At 41.3% G+C, this 12,003-nt stretch overlaps 1 protein-coding gene across 1 annotated transcript; it reads left to right on the top strand.

Moving 5' to 3' along the window:
* The first annotated feature begins 915 nt into the window (after positions 1-915).
* Positions 916-7,581, top strand: LOC115780174 (bactericidal permeability-increasing protein-like). The gene is made up of 17 exons (XM_030729211.1): positions 916-1,048; positions 2,113-2,223; positions 2,319-2,433; positions 2,530-2,661; positions 2,745-2,900; positions 3,027-3,090; positions 3,306-3,366; positions 3,448-3,539; positions 3,634-3,763; positions 4,969-5,015; positions 5,099-5,158; positions 5,235-5,402; positions 5,482-5,549; positions 5,634-5,676; positions 5,755-5,818; positions 6,823-6,899; positions 6,993-7,581. Exons 2-17 carry the CDS (start codon positions 2,121-2,123, stop codon positions 7,029-7,031), a joined length of 1,419 nt encoding a protein of 472 aa, XP_030585071.1. The 5' UTR covers positions 916-1,048; positions 2,113-2,120; the 3' UTR covers positions 7,032-7,581.
* The last annotated feature ends 4,422 nt before the right edge of the window (positions 7,582-12,003 follow it).

Genomic DNA, 12,003 nt, shown 5'->3' with positions numbered 1-12,003 from the left:
GTTTCTTGTGCTTTGTGTTCCACTCCCCTCATTATCCCTTTGTGTATTGTCCACAGTTGGTCTTTGTCGCCTCGTCGTTCGTTCAGTGTTTGATCTCCCTGCTGTGTGACTTATGTTCACGTCTGTAGGTCAAGTTCATGTTTATGCTACGTCAAGCTATGTTTTATGTCAAGCCACATATCGTGAATAAAGATTTAAGGAAAATCAAATTCCTCTTGTGAGTCCTGCCGTGCCAGCCACAGCAGCAAATGTGACAGGCACATAGTTGTGGCTGTCTACTCTCAGGGGAAATTTGAAAGGCACTTTTTATAGCAGAGACAGTTTAAAAGCTATGATAGCAGGATCACACCTTGCTTGGTTGCGTGGACACTGACTTTAGAGAATTCACATAGAAAAGACAAAAAAAATGTGAAATTTTGTCACAATAAGCATATTAATATTTTAGTTATATTCTGTTTTGTAAGATTACAGTGACCTTTGACCATCAAAATATAACTAATTCATTTTTGAGTCCAAATGAATGCTTGAAATTCACTCAGGGGGCTTGCGGTAACTTGAGTCCACAGTGACAGGACGGAAAGGAGCCGTTGTCTGTCTCTGGCACCATATCAAAACTGACCTGACAGCTGGATGCACTAACACCTAACTAAACTAAAGCCTGAGTTGGAGAAGTTGTGTTGTGCCTGGTTCCTACTGGAAGTTCATGCAAGGAACTACAACACGGACACACTCCCAAAACAAGGACACGAAGTTCTTCAAATAATGATACTGTATTTGACCCAGTCTGCCTTTATACTTTCTGATAAGCTGTTTCTTCAACACTGCTAGTCTTTCGTGAAGAGATTATGACAGACTAGTGTGAAACTCAATAAAGGGATATTGCAAACAGCATGTTTGCTTATTGTTGCTGGGTTAGTCCCATTGAGACACTCAGTTCCTCATTGAGTAAGTGAATTAGAGGCCATGTGACTCTCTTCCTCTTTCAGTCTGGCTTGAACTTCGTCTGACAAAGGACAAACTGTCTCTTCCTGACAAACCGCTGCTTCAGGTAAGAGTGGGTGTGGGTTAATTGTACATGATAAAAATGTTATTCTGAGGTTTAATGCTTAATCTGGATACAAATGGTGCAGATAATTGATACATATCCCTCAAAATGTGTTAGAATAATCTGAAAGGGACATGCCTACAGGGATGAATCCAAGTTTTTCATTGGCTCTGATTTATTTATAAAATTAAATATTGCAAAGTAGATTATATTTAGCCTTTTAATGTGCCTTCATTGTTGTTAAGTGTTATGTGTCATGTACAGTACTGCTGCAAGTCAAGACAGGTGTGGTTTGTACTGAGTGCACCAACTCTGAGTGTTGCATTCAGATGAAATTTAAGTACTTGAGTCAAACTGACTAAAGTATTGATGTGTTTGGAGATGATGACTCGTTGAGTATGAAGAAAGGTTTCGGTTTCTGGTGTGGTGTAAACCTGGAGTTTTATTGTTAAAATGACCCGTAATAAAACAATTAAAAACAATCCACATTTTCCATCTACTGCATTACAGACACACTGAAACTCTTTACATTTTAGACCTGTTCAGAGTCTGGATCTGTCAAACATACAGTGTACTAAAGTTTAAACAAAGTCACCAGCGAGAGAGAAGCACAAGCTAGAAAGTGGAGCAAACACTACACTGTAGATAAAAAGCATGTGACAGCTCTGGTATGCAGCTTGAAACACTAGAGAGATTTCCTGTAACATTTTGGTGCTGATTCACAGTTCCATACTGGAAGCAGGTAGAAATGGTGGTGTAGCCCTTCAATCTCAGCCGAATTCGATACAACTCCAGCCTAACTGATGTCCTCTCAGGGGTCATGTGGGTTCATGTGAAGCAGTGACCTTTAGCTCTTTCACAGGCCTTCACTGAACCATGAATGGAGGTGAAATAAACTGCTTTATTTTTACTGGTGCATTTTCTTGTAAATCATCACTGAGAGAAGAAGGTTTAATTTATCACACTCCAGTCGTTCCTCACTAGACTGCAAAAGCTTTGCTGCTTCTGCCTTTTGCTCTTACATAAATATGGGAATTTCACTGATGCTCTTTTTCTTCGTTTCCCAGTTGTTACGATGTTCCTGTGCGGTTGGCTGGCTCTCGTGGCTCTCATCCCCACAACCATAAGCACCGACCCTGGAGTAAAGGTCAGGCTGACAGCAAACGGCATTGAATATGGTAAGGCTTGGATAAAAACTGTCCTCTCTCATTAGAAAAGCACTGATCTCTCCAGGGTTTCATCATCTAATTCTTCTTTCTTTGCCTTTTATCAGGCAGACAGCTGGGCATAGCTGCCGTGCAGCAGAAACTCAGATCCATCAAAATTCCAGACATTTCAGGGACAGAGAAGGTGTCTCCGATTGGAAAGGTCCAGTACAGTTTGTCAAAGTAAGGCACCGGTTTGTTCAACATGCCTCTAAATTCTGTTAGAAAGTGTCACTTTTTCCTGTTGCTGCTTTAACAACAACACATGAATTCTTGCAGTATGCACATAGTGGATGTGGGATTGCCAAAGTCTGCAGTGGATCTGGTGCCGGGGACCGGAGTCAGACTGTCTATTGGTGATGCCTTCATCAGTCTGAATGGAAACTGGAGGGTCAAATACCTGCGAATAATGTGAGTGAGGAAACATCTCTTCCTTAGAGAGGACATTTAGTTGTTTAAAAATGTAATATCTGTTAACCTTTCTCGTTCACCAGAAAGGACAGCGGCTCGTTTGATTTGAAAGTGGATGGCCTCACTGTCACTACAAACATCGCCATCAAGAGTGACGAGACAGGCCGACCGACGGTCAGTACAGCCAGCTGTGCAGCCACTGTTGGCAGTGCGACCATCAAGTTCCATGGTGGAGCGAGGTAAGAAAGCCAGCTGTGAGGGATAAGGATCCTCTGATTTTACTTAATATGCATGACAAACTGCATAATCCTCTAATTCCTGCTGTTTCTGTCCTTTGGGTTTTGTTTTGTTTTGGTTTTTGTTAGTTGGCTGTACAATCTCTTCAAAACGTTCATTGATAAGGCTCTGCGTAATGCACTCCAGAAACAGGTGAGAGCAAACCTATCTTATGCAGCTGTCTTAGTGATGCTGACAACATCATAATGTTTTAATCAAGTCAAATGACAAACTCAGATTTTACTCTAATTTCATACTGAGCTGAACAAAAGTGCCTGCTGCACTGTGACTCACGTGATCGATGAACAATAAATAAACAAATTTTCTACACCTGCTTGTTTGTTCATGTTCCTTCCATGTTGCTGCAGATCTGCCCCCTGGTGACCGATGCAATAGCTGATTTAAACCCTCACCTGAAAACTCTCAATGGTAAAGCGTGCTGTTTAGTCAGTCATCTATCTGTTGGTTCACTGATGATGAACATGTGAGTGACCTGCTGTCTCTGTGCAGTCTTAGCTAAGGTGGACAAGTATGCAGAGATTGAATATTCCATGGTGGCATCACCCACTGTTTTAGATTCCTCTATAGATCTGAGCTTGAAGGTAAAAAATTATCCACATTTTTTTTACAGGAATCTAAATATATCATTTTACTATTTTAGAAAAACTGGCTTTTTTTCTGGGTCTTCTTTTTCAGGGTGAATTTTACAACATCGGGAAGCATCAGGAGCCCCCGTTCTCCCCCGCAGCCTTTTACTTGCCGCCCCAGACCAACAACATGTTGTACATTGGCATGTCTGCCTTTACTGTCAACTCTGCAGCCTTCGTTTACAATAGGGTTTAATATTTTTCCCGAAAATGACATGAATCAAATCCCGGGAAATGACGAGCCATTTCCCGGGAATCCCGGGAAAAAGTTTATTTATTTTTTTATTTTAATTAGGCCTTCTGTAGCCTGTGTCGGCCTTAACCTATTGTGATATTGTAGAGGTAGCTTTCCAGCTATGTCCTGTTATGCCCAGTAGGGGGTAACGTCGGCTTGATTAACGCAATAAAACCTACATCTCAGCATTTGAGTGCTCGAGCTATGCGGTGTTGTATCGTTCCTCAACACTCCCTTAACAAATATAATTCAAATATTCCTCCATTGTACATGGAATTATACCAAGCTATTTTACAACTGCTGGTGCAAAACAATACGGTTCATCTCCACAGCATTGATAAAGGCTCAGCCACGCTGTCGTGGCGACATCTGTTGCGCTATATCTCCACCAGTGGAACGCTGTAATAGTCATTGAAAAGTTAACTACCGTACTACACTATAATATGGCATAACACAGGGCCTTGAGTAATGCACTACGACTTGGTCATTGCCATTCTGGCAACAACAAATTTATAACACCGTGTCTGAGGGTTAAAGTAGGTTCGCCGTGAATCGTCTTTTGAAAAACTGGCCAATCCTTATAGCCTAAAAAATATACATTTTCCTCAACTCCATTTTAAAAGCGAAATATGTTAAAGCAATCTATTTCATGATAATTTCTTCACACATTAGGCCCGTATCCTAATTCATGATTGTTAGTAAGCGGCTGCAAACGAGGAAAAGAAACACTCGAAGTTAAACAGATATTTCTTTATTGTTCAGGGCAGGCATATTTTATAGGCTATATAATGCAATATAACAATATATAATATAGAATTATATAATACAAAATACCTTAGGGTAAACACATTGCCTACGATTTCAACAAATTAAAGAGGAAAAAAGTACAACTGTTTAATACCTCTATTAAAACGCTTGAGATGAAGGCTGAAGCCTCAAACGGAGGCTGAACGTGCCTGAAATGAAGAGTAATGCTTTTCGCATTAAACGAACCCTTCTCTCAATATTTCCTTAAATTTAACTTTCTGAAGCTTTCTAAATCGACGCGCGCGACTTTTTTCCCGGTTTCCCGTCTAACGTTTCCCGGGAAACGGGAAATGGTTCTGATCGCATTTCCCGGGAATCCCGGATCCCGGGATTAAACCCTAGTTTACAACCAAGCTGGAGTCCTCAGCCTGTCCATCACTGACGACATGGTACACTGCTTCCTCTGGATTCTCTACCACATCTTCTTTTCAGGACACACTAATCTCCAACCTTTCTTGCTCTGTCATGGCAGATCCCAAAAAGCTCTCCCATCCGACTCAACACCAGAACATTTGGAGCCTTTATCCCGCAGGTGACAACACATCCCAACAATTTTACATGAAGCATCCTGAGCAGTTTGTCACATAAATTTCTCCTTTTTTCTCTAGATTGCCAAACAGTTCCCAGGTCTGATGGTGGAACTGCTGGTGAAGACGGTGGAAACCCCCATGGTCACTTTTGAGCCCAACAACGCAACAGTTCAGGCCACCGCCACAGTGACGGCCTACGCCATCCAACCCAACTCCACTCTGTCCCCTCTTTTTGTCCTGAACATGGTAAGTTACACAGCTGATGTGATAAAGAAAAGTCTTTATTTAGAAAAACACCTGAATTTATCCACCGCTGCCTTGTCAGGAGTCCAGCGTGAGTGTTCGTGTGTTTGTCAGTGAAATGAGGATAGCTGGAGAAGTCACCCTCAACAAGTGAGTTACTTAGCAAAGAAAATCAGGGCCAAGAGGTCTTTGTTAAGATGAACATCACGTCCTAATTTTGCCTAATTTGCACAGAATGGATCTGACCCTGGCCAAAAGTTATGTGGGAGATTTTCAGGTAAGAACTGCATTTTAATACAAGTCACAGTCTGAACCATCAGCAACAACTTGAACTAACCCTGCGACTAACCTACAGGTCAAATCCCTCGATAACATCTTTCAAGGGGTCCTCAAATGGGTGGTGATACCCACAGTTAATGGTGAGTTCATCTTCACTTTGACTTCTAGAGAGGCCTTTTCACCAAATGTTCCAACAAGGATTGCCATTTGCATTTTCACAGCAGGCCCACAGTCTCAGGGAAGACTAGACAAACAACTCAGAGGATCTGGCAGGGTTGTGCATAATGTCCAGAGAAACATGTGCGGTTACACACATGAGCTTTGCAAGGGATTGTTTAAATGGTGGAGTTGTATGCTGTCACTGGGAAATGTCAAAAATGTGAATTCACAGTGAATGGTGTCTCCTGCAAAAAGTTGTCATTGCTCCTTGTGACCCTCCCTCAATGTGCCTGCTGTTTTTAATCCACTCTGTTGGAGTAACAGTAGTAATACCACAAAGTATAAATGGTGAACTTGCATGCACAAGTTCACCAGCAACCTTAAACAGTGAGCAAACATCAACTTCCTAATGAAGCTGGGCCTGCTTTCACAACAAGGAGACTGCCTGAACTTTAGCACATTCCACTGTATGCCCACTCAGCTCATCGAACAGCCACATTTTTTTTTGACCACACCAAACGCAAACTTTACTCACCACCCTCGCTACCTAGCGAGCTCTGACTTCCTGCAACTGCTTCTTCCTCAGAATGAAGTTAGAGTTGCACAGTCCCTGTTTTGACACAGTGAGATATGCAAGTGATGATCAAGTCCAAGTTGTCAGGAGAGAGATTTAAATGAAAGGAGGAAGAGCTGCAGCACCGCCCAAGGGAACAGCCTGGAAAGGAAGATGGAGCCAAAGTTAAATTGGGTGAAGTTTTTTCTTCCAGGTGGCGCTGCAGAAATTTGTGGTTGTAACTTGAAAATCCTCATGACTGGATTGCATTTGTAAACTCTTTGATTTTCCTTCTTGTTGGTGTGTTTTTCTTAATTGAATTTTTGTATGAAGCAATTCTAGCTACATGAGGTCCGTGGACTCTGATCATAAGCTGTGCAATAAAAGCACATTTATGAAAGATGATCTAAATGTATGCATCTTATTTTACAGCCCAACTTGCTAAAGGATACCCACTTCCCACAATTGGAAAGATGAAGCTTATGAACACCCAGCTTGATGTTCTGAAGGTCAGAGATGACGATAATAATTTTGATCAGTTTATTGCATTTCTAAGGGTTGAGCAGATTTTATAACTCAAAGTTGTGAACTGTTCCTTTCAGGACTACATCCTGATTGGGACAAATGTTCAGTTCAGCTGAACTGCACTCCTGAAAACTCCCGGGACGCTTTTCTGGATTCGGGCATCAGTCCATGAAGTCACAGTTACAGTCAGAGTGCAGCAATCTGACAGAAATTACAAAGCAATGACTAAACTTATGATATCAGAATAAGAAATACTGGCTGCTTTTTGAATTCAGACATTTGATTTTTATACATGTTGTATTTTCTATGTATTGATTTTTGTTCTAAAGTGAACTGTTCATGGGTTTGATACATACTGAATTAATTTTTTATTCTACATGACCTGAAATGAGCAGTTGAGCTCATAAACTTCTCCAAATTCTTCAGAAAGGTGCTCCAACGCTTCCTTTATTACCTCCTTTAGCACAGGATACACTGGGACTATCCTTCATGAAAGGAGAGGAGAAATTGCCATCCTATAATTCAGTTGTTCATGAAAACAATCAACAAAACTGAGAAAGCATCTCGTGTAATTGTTAATTATAACTGCACATTTTATACCATAAGTTGCTAAAATGTTTTGAATTTTCAACAACAAGCAAACAGCTGCACTCTAAAGATCAAACTGCTGAAATAAAATAATTTTTAAAAATGCTTCTTTTCTGGCTGTGGTCTCGTATGAACATCGATTTTTTAAAAAGTTTTCTGTATCAAGACTATGATCTAAGATCTAAGTGATGAATGGAGTGAATTTTATTCCAGTCACTGAAATCCTACATAAAGAGGCAGGAAGGAGTTAGACTGGATCACTATCCAACAGGTTAATATAACAAAATAGGATCTGTTTATTTTATAGGCTATGGGACAGATTTAATTGATTGATTTGACTGACCTGGATAGGCCCCGTGCCATAGAGCGACTTCAACTTGAAGACCAAGTTCCAGATGACTGGAGATGTCAGGGCGCTGGGCTGGCTCAGTGGTGGAGCAGGTGACCATGCTTGCCATGAGGCCGGAAGCAGCACAGGTTCAAGTCCCGACCTGTCGCTCTTTCCTACATGTCTTCTCCCACTTTCCTGTCACATACACTGTCAATAAAAGCCACTCTGGCCAAAAGATTAACAAAAAAAAAAAAAAACAGGGGATGTCAGAGAGAGGCTGTAAAGTGGGTGTCACCCTGTCAGCACTTAGGAACTGTAGGCAGTCCTCTGCTTGATACCCAGACAATCTAAGATAGATTGCACACATCCCAACTCTGGCCTCGTAGGGATGTCAGGAGGCCTACCGTAATCACCGCTCACCATCAGGCACATTTGTGCTGGTGTTGGCAACATGTGCACTGGCACCTGAAGATGTGGAGGAATGTTATGTTCAGCGATGGGTCCGGTTTCTGCCTACGATAGTCGGACCATAGAGTCAAAGTGTGGAGAAGATGCAGAGAACACAATGGTGGTTTCTGCGCTGATAGGGTAACAGCTTTTGGTGGAGGCGGTGTGATGGTGTGGGGCAGCATCTCCATCACTGGAAAAACAAGGCTTGTCATCATTGGAGGCAATCTCAATGCAGAGAAACATCGAGATGAGATTCCGCGACCGGCGGCAATCCCATAACTCCACAGTCTGGGGCTGAACTCTATCCTAAACAATGACAACGGTTAACAGATTTCAGGTGCTTTAAAACACATATTACGGTATATCAGCCATGTTTTTAACAGGTATTTTACAACCTTTGCGATTATAAGAACATATACATGCATATTTACATGTTTAGCTTTTTTCACTTAGATAAATGGTAAATGGACTAGTTCTTATATAGTGCTTTTCTACTCTGAGTACTCAAAGTACTTATACAACACGTTTACATTTACCCCATTCACACCCATTCATACAAGCACTTCCATGATTAACTAAGTGCTTTTATTATCTAACATTCACACACACTCACACTCCAACGCTTGCGTCGGAGAGCAACTTGGGGTTAAGTATCTTGCCCAAGGATACACTGGCATGCAGCCTGGAGTAGCCAGGAATCAAACCGCCAACCTTCCAATCAGTAGGTGACCTGCTCTACCTCATGTTTGTTTTATGTATGTTTTGTCTTTCACTTTGCAATTAATTATAATGAATTCATTATGTAAATCTCTAATAAACTAGGAAAGTGAATAGCATGACATACACTGTTATCTTTGTATTCAGTCTCTGCTGTTGTGTGCTGTGCTGCAAGATGATGCTATTGGCCATTCAGAGAGAATGAGCATATATGCACAGTTAGCCCACTGACATTAAGAGTGGGGAAATAGTTGGCTTAATATAGAAAGATCAACTTTAGGAATCATATTCAAGTACCACATTTGAACTTTTTTTTTTCCTTGCAAAGACCACTGAGAAGTGTAATGTTTGGTTCATTAAAAAAGTTTTAACTTATTAAAAATAAGCAGGTTAAGCTTGAAAAACTCAGCGTCAGTGAGCTGAGAGAGAAAGACAGAAGATATTGGAAATGCATGTGCCTTAGAGATAGGGTGAGGAGTGCAGCCATTTGGGAGGGGCTCAGAGTAGAGCCACTGCGCCTCCACATCGAAAAGAGCCAGTTGAGGAGGTTCGGGACTAGGATGTCTTCTGGGTGCCTTTTGGGTGAGGTGTTCCGGACATGTCCTACTGGGAGGAGGCCCCGGGGCAGACCCCGGACACGCTGGAGAGATTATATCTCTCGGCTGGCCTGGGAATACTTTGGTGTTCCCCCGGATAAACTTGAGGAGTTGGTTGTGGAGATGGAGATCTGGGCTTCTCTGCTTAGGCTGTTGCCTCGCAACCTGGCCCCCAATAAGTGGAAGCAGATGGATGGATGGATGGATGGATGGATGGATGGATTTATTGATTCTTTATTGCTTCTGCCGTTTGCTCTTACATAAATACTCATCAATGTTCTCATCCTTCGTTTCCCAGTTGTTACAATATTCCTGTGCGGTTGGCTGGCTCTCGTGCTCTCATCTCCACAACCATAAGCACCAACCCTGGAGTAAAGGTCAGGCTGACAACAAACAGCATTGAATATGGTAAGGCTTGGATAAAAACTGTCCTCTCTCATTAGAAAAGCACTGATCTCTCCAGGGTTTCATCATCTAATTCTTCTTTATTTGCCTTTTGTCAGGCAGACAGCTGGGCATAGCTACCATTCAGCAGAAACTCAGATCTATCAAATTCCAGACTTCTCAGGGAAAAAGAAGGTGTCTCCGATTGGAAAGGTCCAGTACAGTTTGTCAAAGTAAGGCACCGGTTTGTTCAACATGCCTCTAAATTCAGTTAGAAAGTGTCACTTTATCCTGTTGGTGCTTTAACAACAACACATTCATTCTTCCAGGATACGCATACTGAATGTGGGATTACCAAAGTCTGCAGTGGATCTGGTGCCGGGGACCGGAGTCAGACTGTCTATTGGTGATGCCTTCATCAGTCTGAATGGAAACTGGAGGGTCAAATACCTGCGAATAATATGAGTGAGGTAGCATCTCTTCCTTAGAGAGGACATTTAGTTGTTTAAAAATGTAATATCTGTTAACCTTTCACGTTCACCAGGAAGGACAGCGGCTCGTTTGATTTGAAAGTGGATGGCCTCACTGTCACTACGAACATCGCCATCAAGAGTGACGAGACAGGCCGACCGACGGTCAGTACAGTCAGCTGTGCAGCCACTGTTGGCAGTGCAAGGGTCAAGTCCCATGATGGAGCGAGGTAAGAAACCAGCTGTGAGAGATAAGAATTTTGTGATTTTACTTAATATGCATGACAAACTGCATAATCCTCTAATTCCTGCTGTTTCTGTCCTTTGGGTTTTGTTTTGTTTTGGTTTTTGTTAGTTGGCTGTACAATCTCATCAGAAAGTTTATTGATAAGGCTCTGCGTAATGCACTCCAGAAACAGGTGAGAGCAAACTAGCCTTATGCAGCTGTCTTAGTGATGCTGACATCAATAAAAAAAATTTTTAAAATATTGCTAAAGTTAAATGCAAATGTAAATAATTTTAGCCTGATTTAATGATAATGGTGTAACATTTTGGTGGAAATCTAAAGATTTCTCTGCTCGGATTAGCCTGCAGTGTTTCGAGATACAACAATGCTTCTGGCCTGAGCCATTACAAGATTGTTGCCGGCCAGATTTGGAAAGAAGCCTTAGACATGCACTGAAAGCCAAAAGCAGGGAGGCAACAGATGCAAACAGAGTTACACTAATAAAGTAATAAAAGTCACGAAACAAGCTCCATGTGGAATAAAAAGCAGTTCAGCTGCAGAATGTAGTGACATTAAAATTCACACAACACACCTCCATCTGTTTGCTTTCCCAAATAGGATCATGTTTTTTCTCTTGTTTCTCCAAAGAACTGGTTATTAGTTGATCTTTTTTTAATTACGTTATTTTAGGCTGGTCTCTAGATAACTGTGAGGTGCACCCACATTCAGTGAGAAGTGATCTACAGATGTTCCTTTAGATTAGAGAATAATTCACCTCCCTTTTATCCTCAGGCTCCATTGTTGCTCGTGTATATCCACTAAGTAATTTTTTTAACACCTGTTTGTTTGAAACACCAAAAGTTTAATTTTCAAATGTCTTTGTGATGTCATCCTCAAGTCACAATTCACTGTTTAATAGCAGGTTTCCTCCTGGAAATCGTGTTTTTTTTTTTTCTTCCCTGTTGTTGCAGATCTGCCCCCAGGTATCCAGTGCAGTATCTGATTTAAACCCTCAGCTGAGAACTATCAATGGTAAAGCATCCTCTTTAGTCACTCATCTACAGATGAGGGCAAAATTATGAAATTTGAAGTTTTTGTCAAAATTTTCCCAAGTGCTGTTTTAACAGAACAAGGGATTTTCAACATAGTATTTCCAAATACACTAGTGTTCTTTAGAAAGCATGAATTATATCTACTTGGATTTTTTTTAATTCAATATAAAAGCCTAATAAATAACATACAAAAAGAACTTTAGACAGATGACATCTTTCATGAGGATTAGTGACAATTTCTCTGGCACAAAGCTAAGTGTCGCCAGCCTTCTGC

This window comes from Archocentrus centrarchus, chromosome 5, assembly GCF_007364275.1.
Source record: "Archocentrus centrarchus isolate MPI-CPG fArcCen1 chromosome 5, fArcCen1, whole genome shotgun sequence".
In the NCBI taxonomy this organism is placed as follows: Eukaryota; Metazoa; Chordata; class Actinopteri; order Cichliformes; family Cichlidae; genus Archocentrus; species Archocentrus centrarchus.
This window is presented reverse-complemented; position numbering and strand designations above follow the sequence as displayed.